Source organism: Saccostrea echinata, unplaced genomic scaffold (genome assembly GCF_033153115.1).
Source record: "Saccostrea echinata isolate AGI-Se365-2 ecotype Australia unplaced genomic scaffold, CSIRO_AGI_Sech_v1 ptg000014l, whole genome shotgun sequence".
In the NCBI taxonomy this organism is placed as follows: domain Eukaryota; kingdom Metazoa; phylum Mollusca; class Bivalvia; order Ostreida; family Ostreidae; genus Saccostrea; species Saccostrea echinata.
In genome coordinates, this window is record NW_026889763.1 from 6,344,867 (window position 1) to 6,370,238 (window position 25,372).

A 25,372-nucleotide genomic window follows, 5' to 3' on the forward strand; every position below is an offset into this window, starting at 1 on the left:
AACAAGAAGCGATGCATTGTGGGTCCAGAATTACTGCGGAAAAAAATTCTATTGAATGAATGTGCAGTAGTCCGAATTTTCTCTTCGCCCAGGCGTTGTCGTTATAGCTCGCAGTGACGAGCGGCGCTTCGCGCCGCTTGCTGCGCTCGCTATTACTGGATAAGACTCCAGTTATAGAGGTTTTTATTAATTTATGAAACACCAGAGATTTTGTGAATATTGAACAGTATTGTTGTGTTTCTGTGTCCTGTGAAATAAATTTATAAACTTTCAATGGAGTTCTTGACTTGTTGAAAACAGTCCAGTTAGCGCATCCGCGCGTTACATTGATGTTGACTTGTAATTTTTGTTTTAAACTTTTAATTAGCCGGGTACTATTGAATCCATAAATTACTACATGTATATGCACAATTGTCTAAAATTGATTTCAAATTATTTAATCATTTAGATTTATTACCATTGTCAAATTAAACACAGTAGTTTATACATTATATAGCAATATTTTGATTGTTTTCAATGTAAAGGTTTTGACCATTTGCAATAATTCTTGTTTTGATATGTACAGTTAAAGGTACTCTCCCCGACTCACCATAAATCATAAAATTGGGAGTGCTTGGGTTTAGATGAAAAAGCAGTTTACAGAATTTTAGATGTACTCTTTCTATTATTTCAACAAAACCATAACCCCATACCTCACACCATATAACAAAATTGAAACAACTATCTTGTCAAACAAATACAATCAAGAGAAGGTTGTAATTAGTTACCTTTCTTGAAAATACCATAAATGTACATAGCTGTAGGTTCTTTCGGTTCCATACTGTTTTGTCTTAAATGGCCCAGATGAAGGGAATATAACTCCAATTAAGATATTTGAAATGTTTGAAAATGTCAATTTCTTTGTTATTGTAATAAAAAACATTAGAGGGTGTACATCCTTTTTAAAGCGCTCGCTCCGTGATCGGGAGGTCGTGAGTTCGAATCTCAGCCGCGACTGACCTAAGTCGATAAAAAAAATGGGTAGCAACTGTTCCTTTGCTATGCGCTCGGCACTTTGAAGTGAAAGTTGCGGGTCCTTCGGATGAGACCTTCAGCGGGGGGTGGGGTGGGGGGTCTCAAATGCTATGACTATAACAATCATTGGGTTTGTGTAAAACAGCAGTGCCATTATTTGTATAAATGTTTGAGCAGTAGCGGCCCTCATCCATCAGTTATGTGTATATGCCCGTTTTCTAAAAATCAATATGCTTCTAGAGATTTTTCAGGTCAAAGATACCCATTACAAATACAGGAGCCAGGTACCTGCATCAAGACCAACCCAACAGCCCAGAGCACGATTCCCCAGTGTACCACAATCTACAGGGCCTAGGTTTTTCTCAATTAAGGTGGAAGTTCTTGCAACTTATTTACAAAACTCTGATTATGATAGGAAGAGTTCAGAAATTTTGCTAAAGGGGTTTTCTGAAAGTTTCAAACTAAATTACAATGGTCCAATGGTAGCTACTAATTGTTCTAATTTAAAGTCAGCTAGAGATAATGAGCTTGAAATTCTGGAGAAAGTGTTTAAAGAAATTTATCCTGGAAGAGTTGCTGGCCCGTTCCGATTAAGACCCCTTCCTAATTGTAGGCTTTTACCTGTAGGTTTAGTACCTAAAAAGGATGGCTCATTTAGGTTGATTCTTCATTTATCTTATCCTGAAAATTCAAGTGTTAATTCATTTATTGATTCATCTTTCTGCTCAGTTAATTACTCCTCATTAGATGATGCTGTTAGATTACTAAGTCTGTTGGGTAAGGGAGCCTTGATGGATAAAATGGACCTCAAGTCTGCATTTAACCCGTCGGATTTTGAGCTTGTAGGTTTTAAAATAAATGATAAGTTTTTCTTTGACAAATATCTGCCTATGGGATGTTCAGTGTCTTGTAGTCTTTTTGAGGAATTTTCATCATGTTTGGAGTGGATATTGAAGCAACAGTCTGGACAGGAATCTGCGGTGCATTACTTAGATGACTTTTTGTTTCCAGGTAGAGCAGGTAGTAATACTTGTGATGAACTTATGTCATTGTTTGTGGGACTTTGCAAGCAGTTAGGTGTCCCCTTAGCCGATGATAAAACAGTGTGACCTTCAACTTTCCTAACCTTTTTGGGTTTTGAGTTAGATTCGGTTGAAATGATGATAAGAATCCCAGTTGATAAGTTAAGTAGCTTAAAGGACAGTTTTATGGCAAGAAAGAAGGCTACTCTAAAGGAATTTCAGGCTCTTGCAGGTTTGATGAACTTTTGATTGCGTGTCATACCGTCAGGTCGGGCATTCACTAGGCGTATTTATGATGTCATGCAAGGGGTTCCTAAACCACATCACTTTATCAGGGTTTCTGTGGCAGTTAAAGAGGTCTTGAATGTTTGGCTTTCATTTTTAGATTTGTTCAATGGCTGCTGTTACTTTCCACAAATTGACTGGGTAGACGATGATCAACTCCAATTATTTACTGACAGTGCAGGGAATTCGGAATTAGGTTATGGTGCTTTCTTTAGGAATCATTGGTTGTTTTTCAAGTGGACAAGTGAATTGGCTGGTACTGAAATAATCAGGGACATCACATTTCTTGAACTTGTTCCAATAGTCTTGGCAATTCATGCTTGGGGAAGTCAATTATTCAGCAAAAAATAGTCTTCCAGATGGACAATGAGGCCTTAGTAACAATTTTGAACAAAAAATCTTCAAAGTTTAAGCGTGTTATGTGCGTAATTCGCTCCTTTGGTACTTCATTCCATGTTAAACAATATCCAGTTCAAGGCATGTCATATTTTAGGTGTTCATAATGAAGTTGCTGATGCTTTATCTCGTTGTCTGTTTCAGTGCTTTCGGTCACTTGCGCCTCAGGCGGACTTGGAGCCAACATCAATTCCAGATTCCTTTCCAACCGTTATATCCAGACTGATTTTGACAGATTAGTTCAGAGTTCAATTTCACCAAATACAAGACTTGCTTATCAAACAGGTTTAGCAGAATTTGATTGTTTCAGGTTATCTTGTGGGTTACATCCGTTTTGGCCTCCTGATGAAAAACAGATAATAGAATTTGTAGCAAGTTGTTCATTAAAGGGACTGTCATCTGTATCTGTAAGGACCTATCTGTCAGGTATAAGCTTTAAATGTAAACTTGTTGGTACCCAGAACCCCACCCCAAACTTTGTTATCAAAAAGATGGTGGCAGGTATGTCAAGATTGCAAAGTCCAGTGGATGCTAGATTGCCCATTACACCAGAATTGTTGGGAGAGATATTGACTTACTCCCAATTGTTTGTAAATCATCCTATGAAACGTCATTGTTTTCAGAAGTTTTTTTATGCTCATTTTTGGCCTATTTAGGGTTGGTGAGTTGGTGTTAGATAATAAGAAAAGCAGTAGTTCTCATGCCTTGGATGCGGCAAGCATCCAATTCTCTCAGGACAATTCAGATGTAAAAAATTATTTGTCTCATTCTAAAACTGACAAGTTTGGAAAGGGGGTTGTTTTGGTTCTACCTGCAGTTGAGCGAAAGATCTGTCCAGTCAAGCTGCTGAAACAATATTCAGTTCAACGTCCCGTAACTAAAGCCCTTTTTTCTGTCATTTTGACAGGTCACCATTAACGCGTTATCAATTTAATGCCATTTTGAAGAAGTCATTGTCATGCCTTGGGGTAGACAATAGTAAGTACAAGTCGCATTCTTTTAGGATAGGTGGAGCCACAACAGCTTCAATTAATGGCATGTCAGATGATCAAATTCAAGAATTAGCATGTTGGGGTTCAAAAGCATATATAAGAGATATATAAGAATACCAACCTCAAATTTGATTGATAGTTAAAGACTCAATTGGTTGTGATACTGTTGGCACCTCAAGCAGAATAGCTTGATAGGTTTTCTCATACCAGTCTGCAAAATTTTATTTTTTGGTATATTCATTTTTGTTTACATATATTTCAGAAGGTGTAAGAATATGGATTATTGGATCATTTATAATATGGCTTGCTTTTGGTCATGCTAGACAAAATGGGGGGTCCAATCTTGGGTTATCCACATTGAAGGCAAATATCTTGTGGCAGGGAAAAGGCGGCATGAGATGGCGACATCTCCCCAAAATCAAATTAATGCTAAGGTATGAAGATCCTCCACAATTCCTGGTTCTACATTGCGGTGGCAATGACATTGGTCAAATTCCATCATGTGATTTGCCTCATAGCATAAATAATTCTTTAGATTCACTTTTGGTACTGTTACCAAACACGAAAATTATTTGGTCTCAGATATTACCTAGATTGAATTGGCGTGATGCTAGTGACAACCATGCTCTTAATAAAGCAAGGGTTCGAGTTAATAGCTATGTTGCAAAGAAACTTCTGGCACATCAAGGGGGATATATTCGGTACCCAGAGTTCACTTCAGTTGATCATACTTTATTTAAAGAGGATGGAGTGCACTTGTCAGAGCAAGGCAATCAGATCTTTGTTGAAACTGAGAAAAGCTTTGCACAATTTTATAATGTCAGGGGTGAGAGTTTTTTCTGCTTAAAAATGGCCATGGCACTCTATTTCGCTGACTAAATAATGTAAATTACACTTAAATGGATGCTGCTGTAGTTTATGTGATTGTTTTATGCTCATTTGTTTTAGTATTTTATGTTTAATTTATGTGCTTTTGCCTATTTTTTTTTTTTTTTGGGGGGGGGGTTATTTTAATCATAAGCGTTCAGCTACCGCCATTATGGCGGTGGACACATAGTGAGCATCTGTTCCCAGGGCTCGCTACAACTTTACATAATTATTTTCAATATGTGTGAAATTTCAATTTGCTTATTTTTGTAAGACTGGATGAATCATTTGCAATGTAGTATTTACCAGTACAGTGTATGTTGTTTAACAGCTTCATTTGTATATTTGCCTATTTCATATTCATTTCTATATTTGCCTATTTCTTGTGTATTTTCATTTACATGTATTTGCCATTTGCCATTTAGGTTGCCAAAATCGCCCAATGTACTTGGGTCGGTAACCTTGGTTACGATTGTAACCAGTAAATAATTGTAATTGTTGATAACTGAAAATTGTAGTACTGCCATGGCCATTATTCGCCATTAAACATCAACAATTTAGATCTGTGTGGTTTTCTCTAATAACAAGTTCTTGCTCAATCTCGCATGATATTGTTTAAACACATATGTTATTATATGTGATTAAAAATATGTTATTATATGTGATTATAAAGGATTCTACATCATATAGAAATGAAGCAAATAAAAATGTAATAGGTTTCCTCTTGTCGCACCCCTATTTCGCATGGAAAGTATTCAGTAACCATATCATTAACAGCTATTCTCGATTTGCTTTCAGAGTACATTTTCACATCAAAACCATTTTCCAGAAATACCATTTTGAATAAATTTTGCCATAGTCCTACACTCTATACATTGTCAAATGCAGCTTTTAAATCTATTAACACACAATTTCTTTTTCAGCAAAATAGATGATTCGATTAATGATTGTAAGGCAAAAATATTATATATTTTAGAATTATTGATCTGCAACCCCTTGACTTTCGTTCAATATATCATATTGATCAGCATAATTATCAAATCGTTAATTAGCTAAGATAAATGTAAATAATTTACCCATGCAGCTTAGTTAAGTAATGGATATATAATTTTTTGGGGCTTTGTCGCTCCCCTTACTTTTATAAACAGGCAAAATATTACAAAGAATCCAAGCTTCAAGTAAAACTGCTGATTTGAGAACAATATTAAATAACATACATATATGTGACAAAAGACTAGCAGAAGATATTATTCTTCAGGAGAAGAAAAAAAAACTTCAACTTAACATTTAGATATATCGACAACTTTGAAATGAAAGATATCACAGACTCTGACACATCTGTCTCATATCTGGATATTTTACTAGAAAAAGACTTTAATGGTATCCTAACAACAAAGCTTTATGATAAACGTGATGACTTCAATTTTTCAATCGTCAACTTCCCTTACTTATGTAGCAAGATACCCTTATCACCTGCACATAGGGTTTTTGTTTCCCATTTGATTCGATACGCAAGCGCATGCTCTACGTATGAACAATTTCTAAAACGAGGCCAACTATTGACAAACAAGTTGATGAAACAAGGATATTAACAGTCTTTGAAGTCATCATTTCGCAAATTTTATGGTCGATACAATGACCTTGTCAGCAAATACGATTTATCACTACATCAAATGCGGACGTTTTTCATACTAATTGTTAGGCCATTATTGACACAATGACGGATTTTTCCATTTTTCCCGATCACGACAAGGAGTATTCGGCGGGTGTGACCTGTCGGCAGGGGATGCTCACTCCTTCATGGCACCTTATCCCATCTCATGAATTTTACGAATGATTTGGAAATATCTCATTTTTGTTGATCAGTCTTTTATTTATTATTTTCTAAAAAGTTTTTGGATCACTGCTTCTCATTAAATTTAAAAAAAAACAACATTTTCATGACTAAGTTTTTATAATATTCTATAATATTTTTTATATTTTCGTTCATTGACACGTACTTCTTTAAAGATACTTAAACCATATTTTCTAAACATTCGTTCTGATTTCCGAAATTTTTTAGAGCTATTTTAATTTCTTGTTAAATATTTTTTGGACTGTTTACTGTGATTTTGGTGAGTTCTCAAAACTCCAAAATTTTGCGTGGCGAGTTTATCAATAGGTCAGCATTAGTATAGACCTCAGCTTCCTTGTTTTTATCTAAATTATTGATTACAATAAACTTAAGTTATTTTTTTTTATTTTATCTAGATCGTTCGGAATTGTATTACGTGTTGACTTTCAAAGTTTTTTCAATATTAGATAATAAATTTTTTTAACACATCGTCAAAAGAATAACATGCTTCTTTTATGTTTGCTAAATCCGACTGCAATTTTCTGCATAATTTCGTAAGTGAACATTTTAAGATGTTTTACCTGTCGAAAAGGCAAAGTAATATCCATTACATGTTTGTCTAATGATAAAAACAGACATGAGGTTTATCGGGAAAATATAAATATTAAAAAGTTAACAAAAGGAAGCATAACAAACAGCATAAAATGTCAGAAGCTATCTACAAAAAGTCTTATTTTGATGTTGCTTTTACAGTATCGTAATTATCTGCCTATATAAGCATGTTAAAAGCAAAAACCAATAAACAGTTATGTTTACTTACATTCATTATTGAAGGCACAGCAGCCGAACAGTTAAGAGACAATCCCCTAAAGAAGAAAATTCTCTTTTTGAAATCGTTAGAATTTTTTTTAAAAAAGTAGTATTCACCTTGTGATCCCTTTTTCATGTATGCAGCATCGTTTTCTATGTGTCAGCCATAAAAATAATAAAAAGCAAAGAAATCCCGGAAAAAAATTAGCAAGCAAAAAATATTCATTCAAATAATGAACAAAAAACAAATTTCGGATTAAAAAGAGGACAGTTCTCTGGCTTCCTTTTTATTCCACAGGCCTGAATTTTTTGTGCACATTTAATTGCTTGTCGATCATTTTCTGGTTTTCTCCTATTAATAATTCCTATACCTGATTTTTAAAGAAAATTAAATGAACTTGTCTAGTCAGTAATGTGTTTTAAAACTGTCTGATCACGTTGAAAGACTTTAATTTTTTTTTATTTTTAAAGCAAAGAGCATTTCATGCACACTGTTCGCATTCGCGGGAAAAAATCAGTAGATAATGCAGGTAATTTTATGGAACAAAATATTAAATGCTTTAATAGGTCATTTAAAAGCTTACTTTAATTTAATCCTTCTCTGATTTCCATAAAAGATTAAAAGATATACTCTTAGAGTAGTTCAAAAATGATTGCATGTGCAGTAGACTTAGAAATACAGGAAACTGTATGTCATTTCAGGTTAAAAAATTTCAGACCTACTTTACCAAACAATGGTAGTTGTATGCCACAATAAAGAACAAAGAAATACATATCGATAATTGGCCGCCTTCTTTCTTTCCGTTGTTTCCATGTTACAGTTACTAACAGTTTATTTTGTGGTGAAAATAGGAAAGGAAAGCATGGTTTACGACTTTACTCGTGTCACTTTCCTTTTACTATTTTCTTCATGTGACAATAATTTACAATGAAATGAATACTTACTTCCTTTTGCAGAAAATTTATACCAATAAACAAGAGTCTTGACTCTCCAAAAGAGAGGAATAACTGAATATATGTCCTTCGCAATGTTTAAATAGACATACATTTGTGTATTTGAATAGAAATTTTCAAAGTTACCGAGGGTGTTGGGTTACCAGTGTACAGTATATTCATTATGTTGCGTATCTGCATTTATATCTTGCTGTCAAAACTTTAATGTCGGTTTTGGTGTATATATAAAGCTTACATACTACAGACAATAAAAATAAAGGGACATGGACACAGAATTTAAAATAAATCATTGTTTTATTAATTTGATGAAATATATGGAGATAACGAACAGTATTTAAGCTCAAAAGTCCATTAAACAATACAAAATAGGAGCAGAGCAAACACGGACTTCTTAAACATCAGAGGTGGGATCAAGTGCCATGTAGGAGTGAGCATCCCCCGACCGGTCACACCCGCCGTGTACTCCTTGTCATGATAGTGTGTAAATAATGGCCTAACAATAAGTGTGAAAAACGTCGGTCAGCATTTGACTCAATGATAATTTTTTCCTCGTTTTAGAAATTCTCAGTTGATTCGATACGCAAGAGCATGCTCTACGTATGTACAATTTCTAAAACGAGGAAAATTATTGACAAACAAGTTGATGAAACAAGAATATCAGCAGTCTCGTTTAAAGTCATCATTTCTTAAGTTCTATGGTCGATATAATGATCAGCAAATACAATTTATCATTGAGTCAAATGCTGACTGACGTTTTTCATACTAATTGTTAGGCCATTATTTACACACTGAATTGTCGACGGATTTTCCCGTTATTTCCTGATCATGACAAGGAGCACACGGCGGGTGTGACCGGTCGGGGGATGCTCACTCCTCCATGAGACCTGATCCCACCTCTGATGTTTTGGAGGTCTGTGTTTGCTCTGCTCCTATTTTTGTATTGTTTAATGGACTTTTGAGCTTGAATACTGTTCGTTATCTCCATGTATTTCATTTTTGATGTAATTTTATTACATTTTCTTTCTCATATACAGAGAAATACTTAAATAGAAAAATGCTAGAAGGACTTTATTACGTTAAATGAAGCCGAGATATATTTTCACACTGTGAAAAGAAAAGCATCAAAAATACAGGTGTGTGTTTCTGCAATTATTTTACGGCAATGAACTGTTAAATCTATTCTTTCATATTTTAACGCTCAGAAAACCAAAAAGCATTGAATATCCATTGAATATCCTTTTTTATACAAGAAAATATGCCTTTAAAAATCATCAAAACTTTATTAGAATTAATATAATAATGTAAAAGGTGAAGATTACGAACAGTGATTAATCTCATAAATCCAGTAAACAAAACGAATTGTAAACAGGACAAACACACAGACCCCCTTAAAACACCAGAAATGGGATCAGGTGCCTAGGAGGAGTAAGCATCCCATGTTGACCGGTCACATCTGCCGTTAGCCCTATGTATTAAATTGATCAGATATACGGATATACCGTAGTCAAATTTCAAATAAAAGCAACGACTTAAGAAATGGTATGAATCATGTCAAGCAAGTACGATCCAACGATAGATTGTATTTTCAGACAAGGTCATTATAATTTTAAAAAAATTTCAAAAAATTGACTTTATACGGTGTTGTTGAAATCTTCGTAACATTATCTTATTTGTTTAGTAGCCTGCCTCGCTTTAAAAATTGAGCATACTCAGTCCATATTCTTGCCTATGGAATCATTTGGGAGACATAAACACCATATTCAGGTGATTTTGGAACATAAAGAAGAGAAGTTGACGATGGAAAACCTGAAGTCATCCCTTTTGTCATACTGTTCATTATTAGTTGGCCTTTTTCATCTATAATAAATAAAACATCCAAAACTGAAACAGATGTGGCAAACTTTGTAGTGTCAGTTTATTTCAGTTCAGTGAGATATATTAAGTCGACATATAAATGAAAGTAACTATTGTTAATTGATAAAACGTCGTCGATATATCTTTAATGTCTAGATGATGGCCAAAGCAAGAGTTTTTTTTCTCATGTAGACGGTTATGAATAAATTCTGTTTCATAGGAATATAAAATAGGTCGACTAATAAAGGAGCAAAATTAATGCCCATCGAAATTCCACCAGATTTTTGGAAGCTTTTTTCTCCAAAAGAATAAAAGATATTGTCAATGATAAAGTCCAGCACTTTTTAATTTCAACTTCTGAGTACCTGTATAGAATCAGAATGATTTTAGCTAAGAAATTTTGTAGATGACTAATCGCTAGAAATGTGCAAGTCCCATTTTATCAAGGAGGCAGAGCAGTTGTCTATGATGTCAGATAGCCTGCTCTTTAATTTATAAAGCTTGCATAAGCGTAGAAAAGTCATAAGTTTTGATGCTATTGATGCAGTTTTGCAATTTTAAATTTTCCAAAAGTTGTTTGAAGTTTTCTTTAAGAATCCACAATTGATTTACACCACTTTATGAATATATTGCAGCACAATACGTGTAAAGTTTCTCCTTCACAGCACTTAATATTTTGGTGAGTCTTTCACAGCATTTTATATTTTGGTGAGGAGTAAGGATAAAGGCTTGGTTGAACACATTTACTAGATCGACCCTCGATGTATCTTTGTTTGTAAGGATTTTTATAAAGTATTGGAATTCAACATAAGCACAGTAAATCAAATTCACTTTCATTGATTGGAATGTTAAAAATATTTAAAACTGAAAGATGCTTTTGAAGAATTTCAGCTTTTAAAACGGAATCGTAAGTATAGGTTTGATTATATGTTGGATTATATGGACATATAAACTATAACTTATTTAAGACTTGATAATAATTACAATGATTTTCATGGAAAGACAGTTGATACTATTTGTGTGCTTTATATCAGTATTTTTAATTTCAGAAACATGATACTATCCTGACATACCAAGAAACCCTCTTTATTGAATATCCTTACTAAGATGGAAGTTTTCACTTAATCACTCTTCGTATCTTCACTTAAAATAGTGATGGCGATTTATCAATAGTCGTAATCTAGATTGTACCTGTAAATTGTAGATTGTATAAAATAAAGATTAGCACGAATTTTTAAAATAACCTCAGGAAGAATATTCAAGTCCAATATTATTCGTTAGGCTTAATCATAAATGTACACAAAATTCTTCAAACCAAACTGATTACCCGTTGTGTTTTGAAGAAACAATCAGAGTTTCATGGCTGATTGGCGGGGCTCTATTGATAATATAGTGAAAATGCATTTATTCTTTGAAAATCTTCTAAGCAGGGTAATACGCAAACATGGTGCATGGTTATGATAAGCAAGGGTGCTTTTTCCAAAACTGAAATTCATGGCCGCTTGGTCAGAGGTTCTGGTTTGGGGTGGGATCTATTGAAAATATGCATAAATTCTTTACAATCTTCTGTGTCTCTTTGTGTTTAGCAAACAAAGAGTGCATGGTATGATGAACAAGGATGTCTATTCCAAATATTGTGAAATGTATAATACAAAAAGGACTTAGTTTTTAATGATCAGGTAAATAATAGATAGATACTAATGAGACAAAAATACCTTATTTTTTGTACATTATATATTCTTCAAAGACCAAGGAAGGCCAATTTGTATTGGATTAAAAAGTGTTTACTCCATGTTCTCAATGATAGGTACAAATGGGAGTGTATTACTATGAGCAGGTAAACAGAACTATTCATGATTTATCATGTTTATTACTGAGTATTAAACTATTTTGTTGATCCCTGACCATCCTATTTCTCTTGCTTTGCGATAGCATATCTTCATCTCTCAGTTTACTTTGTTTTATTATAGACTTCTATTGATCCTTTCCAGTCTTGTTGTTCAGATGACCGGTAGGGTCGCTGGGTCTCTTGTTTATCCTAAAACATACTTGATCGATATTTCATTTGAAATGCATAATTGGTACTTTTTTCATAATTCCTAAAAATATATTTGAGATAAATAATTTTTCCCTATATAATGTGAATAACTATATTGATGAGCTTTAAAGAAATAACATGTGTAAATTCACATTTCTTCGTGAATTCAGTGACATTTTTTAACATTTTCAATTACTTAACTGCTGATCTTCAAACTTGAGGAACGGATAGCTTTTTTAAAAAAGTTAGGCAACATATTTTATTTCAGAATCAATATAAATATGTTCTAATACGTAAGGAATTGAATGCAACAATAACAGGTGTAATTCACAGTTACAAACAGAAGATAATATTTTAAAAAATCAAATAACACAAAACAAGAAGTCGAGGTATTCAATAAAATAAATACATATAGAATGTAACTTACTGGTCTGAGAACATTAAGATAGATAAAGAGAGAGAGCTGCAGTTCCATGCATTCAAAAAGTACATTTGTGACGATCCACCTTTTTCTATATCGATATATTTGTGCCAAGATACGTTACGTATTACGAGTTTTAATACTTCTTATAAAAAAGATATTTTAACTAGCTCTCATTGGCCTGAAATTGAGACCATCGAAATATTTGTTTAACTGTCATTGTGACTGACACGGCAATGCAATGCCTAAAGGCTTAGTGTGTGAATTATAAACATTCATAAGTTACACAATGTTGTTTTCGTTTTTTGGTTCCTTAAGCCTAATAATTATAAAAATATTCTAATCCAATTTATGTTCCGTATCGGCTAGAAGAAAAAACGATAGGATGTCAAATTGTCATGCCCTCCAAACTAACTAACTAACTAACTAACTAACTAACTATATATATATATATATATATATATATATATATATATATATATATATATATATATATATATATATATATATATATATATATATATATATAAAGGTTTAAAACCAAATACATTACTTAGTATGTGGTCAAAGTATACAGGTATACATGAGAAGCACAGGGTAAGTAACATTTTAAGGGAATTTAAAACATTGATAAATCATTATAGAATCAATTTATTTACGTTTTTGTGAATGCATGAAATTGTATCTCAGTGGTCATCTGTCCCAAATTTCAGACCAGTGAGCTAAAGACCTATATGGTTGATCTTTATGAAAGACGTCTAGTCACATCGATTTTGCAGGTCAATGGGTCTACTAGAGTGCACGTGACTGCAAGATCAACAACAGATAGAGGGGTTGTATTCATGCAGTACATGATATGTGGCTCCCTAAAACACTTAAATTCATTTAGCAGCTTCCTCAACGAGGCAATGCTCTCTAGGCTCAGCACCTTCCGTTGAAATGCCTCGTAAAACAAGAAGATTTCCTCGATAGCTTTGGCGATGTCAACATTCGTTCGGGTAGCTATGACGTAATTCATCCGGGTCCCGATTTTATAGACCTGCGCACTCCACTGTGGAATTCTTTCACTTGTTTTCTGGTAGATATATCTGATATACGATAAATCTGTGGACGGAATAACCCGATCGTCCTCCACCGCTATTGAGAATAATGGAGTGTAAGTCTGTAGAATAGCTCTGTTACCTATGTGAAAGCAACATTATTTTACCAAACTTTGTAATCTTAAATACTAAATGAAAATATACAGGCATATACAATGTATTGAGATGTTTAGCATGAAAGAAATCATCAATATTTTAATTTCACTTTTCTCAAATCTTAAAAATACGGCATAAAACACGTAAACAGATTTGCTAGGTATAGTACCTTACATTTTGCAGCTGTTACACGTGTACGTCATAGGCATGCTCTCAGAACAATCTGATTAACATACCGGAAGGAAGTGATATTTATGTACGAATCTTTTTAATTCAATGGCCATGAAGAATAAAAACTTTGCAATAACCCTGAATACTATGCAAAGCAATGCCAGTAGAATGTTTTAGAGGCAAGAGTAGATGCAGAGCAATAGAAAAAAAACCGTAAGACATAACAACAAAGATCATCTGGTTATATGAGACGCAGCATGAGCTCTTGTTCCAAAACTAAGTTTAAAGTATTAGTCTGGCAATTTACACAATAACAAGTGGTCACCTCAACTTTTTGGAAAGGAAAATTCCCGTTATCATCAACCAAACAAAAAAGTTAGGAAGCGGAATGTTTGCGCTGCTGTCATCTGTTTGATCGACAGAACCGACAATAAAAGAATGATGATGAAAATATTAGAATGTTATTCACTCTTTCCCTCTTTACCTCTCTCTCTCCTCTCTCTCTCTCTCCTCTCTCTCTCTCTCTCTCTCAGAAAAAATACAAAATAGATAAAAGAATATAATTAAAATAAATTATTATTTTTAAAAAATGATTACTTGTTGAATGTACTTGTGTTTATTTATGATAGATGGTTTTGTATATGATACATGAGAAACAAGAATCTTATATATTTTTTCATCTGATCGTAAGTTTATGTCTAATCAAAATTTGAAATTTAATTGAAATTTATATATGTTAACTGCAAACATTACAAGCATGCTTATATTCATGCTTGAAAATTTCTTACCATAACCTGAAATAATGAAAATATATAGAGTTTTGTAACTGTTACAGTCTTTGCTCACAAAGAATTTTGCTGCAGTCAGCTTATAGTGTAAAGGTTAAACATCCCTCTTTTCACTCATATAAAATTTTGCCTTAATGATAATGATATTTCAAAAGAAATCTAAATTATCACTGAAATGCAAACAATTGCAGCAAACTTTGAGGTGAAAAAATTGATAGAAATTGCCTTTTTATGGAATGATAGTAATTAATTCCAGTGAAGTTTATATCTTATCAGAGAAACAAGGAATCTTTCTCAGAGAAAAGTACTCACATTTTCCTCGAAGTTCCATTTCGATGGGATAGTGATCACTTACAGCCAGAGCCTGTTTATAGGGTTAATTCATGTATGTTAAACAAATTAATAACTGAAGGATTAGGTAGTGGAATAATTATCCAATCGGAACACGAAACACCAAAAAGAAGCAAAAAAGTCAAATTGATATACATGTACTAACCACTTCCTTTGTCAGCAGATGTTCACTTTCGTAATGGAAAACCTGGACACTATCTGGTATTATATCTGGCCATGTATTTTCTTTAATGATGAACCTGTAAGAAAATGTTTAATTAAAGTTTCAACAACCTCCAAAATGCTATATTTTTAACTTTATTTGAAGAGAATACAGCAATGACAAACTGTGGTTGTATGGTAGCCCACTACGCATATTTTACATTTAAAGACAGTAAGAACATAAAGCGAGGAAGTGGATCTTAACAAGATCTATTTAAAACAGTTGCGATTAACTCAGGAAAAGGATTGTAAAGGACATCAAATGGGGACAAAATTTTCGCCTATTATAGACTTATCAAATGAGGACGACAATCTTGCACAATATCAGGATTGATATCAACTAAGGACACAATTGAGGACAAAAATCCTGTCTGTCATACGGATGTTAATTGACACATGTATTTATTTTTTCAATGTTATGTAATTAATATTTACTTGTAACATGTATGACTTTACCTGTATTGTGGTGAGGACTGAAATCCAGTTATGTTTAATCATAATAAAATAAAGTTTAAATTAAATCAATTGAGGACTACAATCTTACCGGACATATGGATATCATCTGAGGACGACAGTTTTAGTCATTAGGATATCAAATGAGGACGAAGATATTGCCTATTATAGACTTACCAACTGGGGACGACAATCTTGTCCAACATTAGGATATCAACTGAGGAGGACAATCTTGCTACACATAAGGATAATCAAAAAAGGACGACATGCAATATTGCTGAACATTAAAAATATCAACTGAGAATACTGAGAATGACAATCTAGTTGGTCATGAGGACATCAACTGAGGACCACTGTTTTGGCGGTCAGAGGGATATCGAATGAATAAATAAAAGACAAGAATCATACCGATCATAAGCACAGTTGGTGCCGCTAACCGTTGTATCTTGATAATCATCTATCAGCCATTTATATGAAGTGTCATTGCGAATGGAGAGTTCTTTCATTTTGGTTCGGCTTAAATAGGAGCAATCTGCATTCAGGTCTCCAGCGATCAGAATGTGCTACAATCATGCACCATTTTGAAAGACGCAGATACATGTAATTCAATAAACAATTTCTGATTTGAATAATGGAATGACTTTTAAGAACAAAATAAAATAATTTTATAAATTTTGTAACCTTTTTAATTTGTTTGAGATTTATTTACAGATAAAGCTACTCACGGGGGTTTTAAATCTCCGTTCCACTTCGGCATATACAACACTTAGAGCATTGATTTCAATGAAGGCATCTTCGGGACTCGTATGTAGCCCAATTATTCCAAATTCGTGCATAGTATCTAAAACAGGCTTGTGTAGATAGAGAACCTGCTCTAACATTACAGATTAAACGGAAATTATTTCCTTAAAATGTATATACATGTATATATATTTTTTTAATTTGAAGAGTATTGTATTCTTTCTTTTTTTGTATCTAACACTTTCAAAACCTGTGGCACGGTTCATATTCAAATAGTCAATGAATTCTATACAAGTTGAGGTTATAGAAGTCGTGGGTTTCTGAATTCTTTTTTAAAATACTAGAAATAAAGATATCTATCAATATAGCTTTTGCCAAACTTCAACGTTTCAACTCTATAATGTACATACCTAATACATCGGAGTGAAATTTGACGGCATAAGGAGGCCTCTGGAATAAATCTAAAGGGTCTTCGTATTGGTAGACTTCCACTGTATTCACGTACTTCTTCCTGAAAGAATGCAAGTTCTTAAAGCCATAATATTTGTGGTATACTCATATTTTAAAAAATAATTTAAATGATAACTATTATCTAAAAAGGTTAAAATAAAAAAAAAATAAAAACTCTAATACTTTAATTGTTCAATATACATGTATATTCATTACCAATAAAAATCTGCATGAAGTCAAGCTACTCTCAGGACTTAGGGGGCGGATCTTGTAATATAAAATGGAGTGGGAGGCAAATAGAGAAAAGAGGGGGAGGAAAAGGGAGAGAAGATGGGTGGGTAGAAAGGACGATAAGGAGGAAGACGAAATGGGAGAGGAGAGGTGGGACGAGGAAAGAAAGAAGACGATGTTGAAGGATAATGATCATCTTACAAGCCGACATAATGTACTAAAATTTTGAAAGTATTATTTAATTGCTCTACGGTATGACTTCAATTTGTCTCCAAACTTTTATTTTAAGAAAATTGATATAGATCAACTATTTCAAGAATATTTCAAAACCCAAGGACCACAATTCTGTTCAAAAAGAAACATTAATGTGAACTGGTCATCATCATATTAAAGCACAACAAACCAAGTTCAGGAGAGAAGATATTAAGAAAATACTGTTGTTTTCACAAAATAAATACAACTTTCTGAATCTCTTCAGATTTGCCTCAGGTGTATACAGATACAGACATTTAAATATGTATACATATCCCCGATTAGACCTAAATAAATAAGAATGTCATGACCACATTGTGACCGCACTTAATTTCAGTAAATAGTCTGGGGTCGTTACGTACCTGTACAGGAACGCATACTGTTCTTTGCTGGTCGATCTACCAAGGCGTGCACTGACGACTAAACTGAACGGCTCGTCCGACCTCCTAAAACAGAAAATGGTATTACTTAAGGATGAAACATGCCTTCAAGTGTTGTTCCGCTCCCCTCAAGATTAGAGGAGCTGATCGAAACATATTGTAAGCCAAGATGTTAGAATGATGAGGGATGATTTTCGTTACCCTCCTCCTAAAATAACCCTTTCTCTCGCCATATATATATATATATATATATATATATATATATATATATATATATATATATATATATATATATATATATATATATAAGTAACTGATATACACAACTGATCTGTCAGTTGAAGATAACGTACATTATATTAAATCCATTGAGGATTCATACTAGAAATGTGAATTAAATTTTTGTCTTTGAAGTGGTGGGTTTTAAATTTTATCGCTATTTTCAAATTCTATAGACATTTGATCTTTCCCAATATAAATTATATCCAAAAAAAATGAATTACTTCGAAATGTGTCACACTGGTAAAGGGTAACACGCATTTTGCTTATTCTGATCAGGAAATCATGCAATAAATGTCACGGTTGAGATAAAGAAAAAAGAGGCAGCTTTACATGACAGTGGTTCAGAAAATCGGAAAGATTTTTTTTCCTTGCGTCTACATGTAGTGCATGTATAGCTAATATAAGAACATTATCTGAAATTTAATATCTCTTGGTATATTTCTAAAGCATGTTTGATTAATACTTTAATAGTCTGAATTTCGGTAACTATTGTAAGTTCAGTGAAAAGATTTTCCTACAGATTGACAAACTTATACAAATGCATGAATATATCTATTTGTTGTTATTGAAATGGAAAAGACTGCCCTTTAAATAGATAAGGAGGAATTTTGTTCTGGAATGTAAACACATAAACCTGTATATCTTTGACCAAAGTCAACAAATTCCGTATAAAGCTGAAAATTTACAGATAAATGGATAAGTATGACTTACGTTTCGTTGTTTAGCTTCTCCACCAATTTATAGATGTAGGTTTGAGAAGAATCCCTAATCTCTTGAACCAATACGATATCATAGCGTGATAAAATCTTTAAAAACAAAACAATAATTAATGAATCCGTTTGATATGAAACTACGATAATGCATCATGCACTCATTGCGACATTTTATATTGAATTAAGTGATTAAAAAATCCCCAAAAGGCTGCTTTGACATTTAAAGTTCAAAACGTTACTGATAGATTTCTTCCACTGAGCCTTAATTTCATTTTCCAATAAAAGATGCAGATATTGGATCTTACACTTTCATATCTGAACCGTGATTTTAAAAATGTCTATACCTTTACAAGTTCCTGAGCTACCTCGGGCTTTTCAAACTTGGTCTCCCCGAAAATCTGAATGTTGAAAGCTCCGATTCTAATGGGATCTTGATCCTTGAAATTGTCCAGTTCCGATATGTCCCCCTCTGCAGTCAGCAGGCCCCAGCAAAACACCACAAAAGTCGCCTTCCACATGTTCCTTGTGACCCTAGAGACTGAATGTGTAATAGTCCACGTATATTTTATCAGTCACAATCGCTGACCCGTTAATACCCCCCGTGTTTACTTTCTTTTGCTTATTCATTCCGTGTATTAAAAAGCAACAAATCACGGTTCAATGATGATTTTAAAAGATCAAAACGTGGAAATCGTGGGTAAATAAATGCATGCATACTTATATTTTAAAATGAAATACATATTGTTAACTTAGATATTGTCAGTAAAGTATATAGTTTAGTGACCCATTTTAAAATTATCAAACTATATAAAGAGAATATCATCATGCAGATTTTCTGAATGCAGCATTAAAAAATATACGTATACATGTATTTGTGAAATAATCCATATCATTAATTCGAAAAGAAAAAACCTTAAATAATCCTTTCTCACTCTTGTTATTATATAGAGTAGTTTAGAAATTGTTATTAAATTGCGCTTTCGGTGTTTTATCGAATTGATGGTATAGATTAGATCACTAAAATGTCATGAAAGGTACAATGTATACATGTAACTATGAAAAAAAGTGAAAATGCCTTGTCATTCTTTGCAATCACAAATTTATTTAAGAAATAAACAACAATGTTAAAAAGTTCTCTGGGAAATGAACTTGGTTGGTCATGTGATCAAATCCTGTGAAGCCCGAAGGGCTTCTCAGAAGATTTGATCACGTACCAACCAAGTTCATTTCCCAGTGAACTTTTTAACATTGTTGTTTATTACTTTTATTTACATTTGAGACGAATATTCTGAAAAGAACTGCATTTATTACACGAACGGCCCGTCGTATTGCTATGTTGTGACGCGCAATGACCTAGAAGCTGTTTGGTCTTGAGAGTTCGCCTCGCTCCAACATTTGAATACTTACATTGATGTTCAGCAGTCCAGTTCAGGAAATATCTGTTCATAATGAAAAAAACAATGATCGCTACTGGGAATAATCTTATTATTATTGTATGAGTTCTTTATATATGGAGTCAAAAGCGGTGCTATCGTCTTCAGTTTACATACCTTCAAAGGAATTTCGGGTTAAAAAGGTAAGCGTGATTTTAGGTTAATTAGAAACATTCTTCACACCGAAGAAAGATTTAATGATCATTTGTTGAACGCAAAAATAAATATGTTTCAAATATTTTATCTTTTTCATCGCTTTAACGGCTTAGAAGTTCCGAAACCAGTGTCACTGTGACAGAAATATGTAGACAAGATATCGTCTCGCTGTGTGATTCGGTCACGCCATGACCTCTGACCCCCTAATAAGTTCATACAGAATTGAACATATTTTCTCTTCAATAGGTTCATCTAAGAAAAATATTTGCAAATGTAAATAATTTATTTTATATTATTTTTGGGTGAATTCAAAAATAATGACCACCAAATTAAATTTTTTTTGAAAAAATTCAACTACCCATATATATATATATATATATATATATATATATATATATATATATATATATATATATATATATATATATATATATATATAAGGGATGTCAAATCGGTCAATTTTTGATAATCGGTTACTCGGACGTTTTTCCGATCGAGTACCCGGGTACTCGGTAAAAAATGCAAATACAAGTGTGTTAATTTTCTTGAGCCCCGTTAAGCTCTGTTAAACCCAAAAGCTGTTTTTATCACGTTTATAAATGTATATAAACATAGATTACAACGGAAATGATTTTTTGGTACTAGATTTATTTATCAAACACAAAAGACACAATTAATACATCAAAAATTACAAATGGTTTACAGTTCTTGTTTAGGATCTATTTCATCAAAAGGAGGAAAATCTGTTACGCATGTTTATAATGATAAGACTAGCGAAAGAGCACAGGTGCTTGGGGAACACCCCCCCCCCCCCCCCCCGCAAGAACTGTTCTCTCTTAGTATCAGAGAGTTTGAATTTTTATAAAAGGCTAGTTTTAGGTTAAGTTTTGGATTTTTCAGTTGTAATACTTTGTGAATGTGTCAAAGAAATATATTTTATTTTAAAAAGTCAAAGAACCCTTGGGGTACGGAACACGGTGGGGGCGTCCCCCAAGCACCTGTGCGAAAGAGACGGTATTGCCGTTTTTGGAATCACTAGTCTAATATTATTTCATACGTTGATGGTTTCCCCTGTATACACTAAACTTACTACGCAAACTGACCTTCAACATTTTTTTTTAATCTTTAGTTATTTATTAATATTTCTTCACTTTTGAAGTGGGTAGCGGCATTTCTATGCATTTCCTATTTCACTGCCGTATATTAACTAAATAATTTTAAAATGATTTGAAGATAATAGACCTTCGATGTTCACTGAAAACAATCATTGAAGCCATCCAAAAATTAAGTACAACAATATAGGTGAGAATAGCTGGGTAATTGGTCACTAATTACTGTATATACACAGCCACAGGCGATAACGGGTGCTTTACAGGGGTGTGTTCCCCGAACGGCTACTCGCCAAAAACAACAAGTAATTATCACACTCAATTAAGGGGCCCTCTAAGGGGTACAGGTAGACTTACCTGTGTTTACCTGGATTAGTTTGATTAGTTTTTTGATAAAAATATGTACTTTGAAATAAGAAAAAATACACATCCGAGTAACCGAGTACCATTTTTAGTATTCGATACTCGGACGTTCGATCGAGTACCCGGTTAACCGGGTACTCGTTGACATCCCTAATATATATATATATATATATATATATATATATATATATATATATATATATATATATATATATATATATATATATATATATATATATTTGTGTTGGTGAGGACAAGCTGGAATAACTTTTCATATATCCAATGGATTACGTTCAATTAGGAATGTTCAAATCAATCTTTTAAAAGGTTAAAATACCAGGATTTTTGAAAACGTTACGCTCAATTTCCAAACATATTACACACAATGGATATGTCTGTTCATTTTAAAATTCAGTTGAAAGTTAAAAGGGGGGGGGGGGGTTATGACTTTTTAAAACTTCTTATTTCAATTTAATTTTAGCGATTGGAGAAGATTGTGTTAAATTTGTATAGGCATTCATAAATTTTTGACGTGTGAAATAGATTTTTAAAATGCTCTAACAACAGTGTTTCTGGTATTAGAAAATAATATTGAAAATTCGGATTATTAATACCAAAAATTCCTCATAAAGGAAAAGGGAGATAAATGTTACATATTCTTCGAGACTTACTTTAACCTGTCATTGGAGGAGATTATTCTGAGTAGAGACAATACTGTAACACGAAATCAATGATGTATTAGTTTTCCAATCACCAAACTACACGTGCATCTTATAAAATGAACAATTGTGTATACATTGAAAGTAGACGTCAAGTATCTATCTATATATAGATAGATATTTGAATAATAATAATGTTTTATACTGTTATATACCATAGTATCATTCAAATATGTATCTATGTATACTAATTGTGATTGTTATTTCTAGAATTAATAATACACGATAAATATTTATACATACTGTTATCTCTTTATCCTGTCATGAACCCATGTTGCTGTCCTACCGGATCCCCGACTACATGAAATTCTCTCCATCAAACGGAAGGCTTGTTAATACTTCCTGCTTTATCCCATATATATCTTTCGCAATGCCTCGATGTTATTTATAAACTGACTTTATAAAAAAAATAATTAAGTATTAAGAGCGGATATAAGTGCGTATAGCCTTATGATAAATTATAATGTGATCATTTGGATGAATCTGCCGGATAAATGTAAAAATTATTGTCGCGCCAGACGAGTGATTAATTCATACACGGAAGTAAAAAGTTCTTAGATGATCATTGTAGAGACCATGCAAAACAAAACAAAAGCTTTATTCACACTAAAAAAAAAAAAACAAACAACAACAAACATTTAAATTCAACAATGAACTTGTAGTTGAATAACCTGAAAGTTTCTGAAACAGTCCCTGCAGAAGTTTTTGCAAGCAAATTTTCATTCCTAAAACCCGGTCATGGACCACTTCGTTTTAAAACAAAAAGAAAGAAATATAGGTTAAATTTCCTAATTTAACTAGCCATTTTATATCACAATAAATTCATGAAATATGCTTTGTTTGTTTTAATCTAATCTATCGCAAAGTGTAACTGACGTAATTCAAAAGTTGCAAAAGGAAAAAAAAAGAGACCCCTCCTCCCGCCCCCCCCCAAAAAAAAATAGTAAAAGATCTTTGAAAATCGCAATAAAAGAAATTGTCACAAGAACAGAATTCAGGCTATTTTAAAAGAAAATCAGCAATAGTCTTTACACGAATTTTCAAATGTAATTCTATTTCAGTCCTAGGAATGCGAAACTGAATACCTTCTCTGGAACATCTTGAAAATTCCTTGGATAAAAAATACAGATCTTCAGATTACTTTAATTGGACTGATATACCGGGGGTATATATAATAAAAAATGTTTGAACTGCAGCGAACAATTGCATAGTATGCACATATAATTAACATTTGTACGTTGAATTTCTTACCCAAGATCGTAAATTTATATCTCTAATAATTTCTTTTGACAAAAGTTATGTCTGCTTTAACAGCTGTTACAGTCATTTTTTTTTAATGAAGTAAAGAGATATAAGACCGGACGAAATTTTTCAGGACTTTATTAGATACTTTTAAGAGTTAAAAAAAATTAATAAATAAATTTTTAGAGATTATACTTAAAATGCGGAAAGGTATCCTATTTATAACTCGTCATGTTTTTCAATCATTATTCAAGATTTATTTATGTAAAGTACTTTTAAATGATGCATGATTTTAAAAAGGATTACTATTAATGCACTGTAACATTCAACAGATGTCACAAAATCAAAATCACTTAAAACTATTGCACTAAAAGTAATAAAACACACACACACACCCTCTCACACACACACAGAGAGAGAGAAAGAGAGAGAGAGAGAGCGTGTGTATTTGTATAATTGTTGTATTACATACGATTCGAATGATATCTGAAATTTTGTTATGTTATTATTTGAACTGTTCCATAGTCATTTCCATTTTCATTCCACTGTGATAGGTCTCGTGTATCGTTGGACTCTTTCTAAGTGACATTAAGGGTTGCTGATCTTCTTCCTCGCATCTGTCTATCTGTTTACTTCCATTAACATTTTAGGTATTAAAATATAACTCTTAATTTCTCTAAAGTCTATTATTTCGAATTCTCTTTCTTGTAGAAAACGTTTCTTACGTCACTTGTTGGTGTTTAAACAGAAATATTCAATATTTCAACAGAGGAAGAAGAAAGTCAGTAGACGATCAATCAACCTTGAACGGCCTTTGTTCTTGCAGGCTCATTGGAAGCAATTTCATTTGGGGGTGGGGCGGGGGCATAGGTTTTTCAGTTTGAAGGGGCACATCCAATCAGGAATAGTCATCAAACGTAAACATTGAGGGGGCACGAGCTTAAAGTAGCTACGTTTACTACAGTATACTATAAATCGGCAAAATTACAGCCCCCCTTCTGACAGTTCAATCTTTTTTAATAAAAGCAACCCAAAGCAAGGCCCTTTACTGCAAATAGAAATGAAAATCATTAAAAAGGATGGGAATTAAGACTCTGGATAAAATCTTTTTGGATGAGCTGAAAAGTAACGCCAAAAAGACATCGTTGTTATCCTCCTGACTTTGTTTTTATCTTTATATTTTTAAAGTAATTATTTATATCTGAATGAAATTTTCAGGCAACAGTCAAAATAGTCCGAGGTATTTCTGCAAAATATAGTACCAAAGAAAATACATGTATATTACATCATTTATTTAAAGATTTATAACAAAATATATAAACTGACAATATAAACAAAAAATAACAACATAACACAAACGTATCGAAATTCTAATTGAATATTTTGCACATTCTCGCTAAAGCCAATCTCACTTGTTCGTAACTCCCATCGTAAAAAAAATATATATCTTTGAAAATAAAATGAAAATTCAATAAAAACTCTGCTGGTATAGAAATATCCTTGGTTGCAACATAATGTAAATCAAAACTATAATCATTATAGCAAAATTTACAAATTTTTGTTCATTGGGATGATAATCTCTCATTCTCACAATAATCCTTGGGTACCTGCCCCATTGGATTCAACATAATAATGGCCCTTAATGGGGAAAAAA

At 32.8% G+C, this 25,372-nt stretch overlaps 1 protein-coding gene and 1 pseudogene across 1 annotated transcript; one reads left to right on the plus strand and one right to left on the minus strand.

Annotated features, from left to right (window-relative positions):
* The first annotated feature begins 2,174 nt into the window (after positions 1–2,174).
* On the plus strand, positions 2,175–3,635 carry LOC133186935 (uncharacterized; annotated as a pseudogene).
* Positions 3,636–13,030: 9,395 nt separating this feature from the next.
* On the minus strand, positions 13,031–22,782 carry LOC133186679 (deoxyribonuclease-1-like). Its single transcript, XM_061321931.1, has 10 exons — positions 22,720–22,782; positions 19,041–19,234; positions 18,695–18,789; positions 17,684–17,767; positions 16,799–16,899; positions 16,373–16,488; positions 16,056–16,210; positions 15,139–15,232; positions 14,955–15,006; positions 13,031–13,669 (listed from the first exon to the last, which is right to left on the minus strand). Exons 2-10 carry the CDS (start codon positions 19,212–19,214, stop codon positions 13,233–13,235), a joined length of 1,308 nt encoding a protein of 435 aa, XP_061177915.1. The 5' UTR covers positions 19,215–19,234; positions 22,720–22,782; the 3' UTR covers positions 13,031–13,232.
* Positions 22,783–25,372: the final 2,590 nt, after the last annotated feature.

Excerpts from the sequence above, each read along its gene's own strand:
- LOC133186679 (XM_061321931.1), bottom strand. The coding sequence starts at position 19,214 with ATGTGGAAGGCGACTTTTGTGGTGTTTTGCTGGGGCCTGCTGACTGCA. Across the intron at positions 16,211-16,372 it reads AACGGAGATTTAAAACCCCC|CACATTCTGATCGCTGGAGA; the intron begins GTGAGTAGCTTT and ends GCATGATTGTAG. Across the intron at positions 15,007-15,138 it reads ATCTGCTGACAAAGGAAGTG|GCTCTGGCTGTAAGTGATCA; the intron begins GTTAGTACATGT and ends CCCTATAAACAG.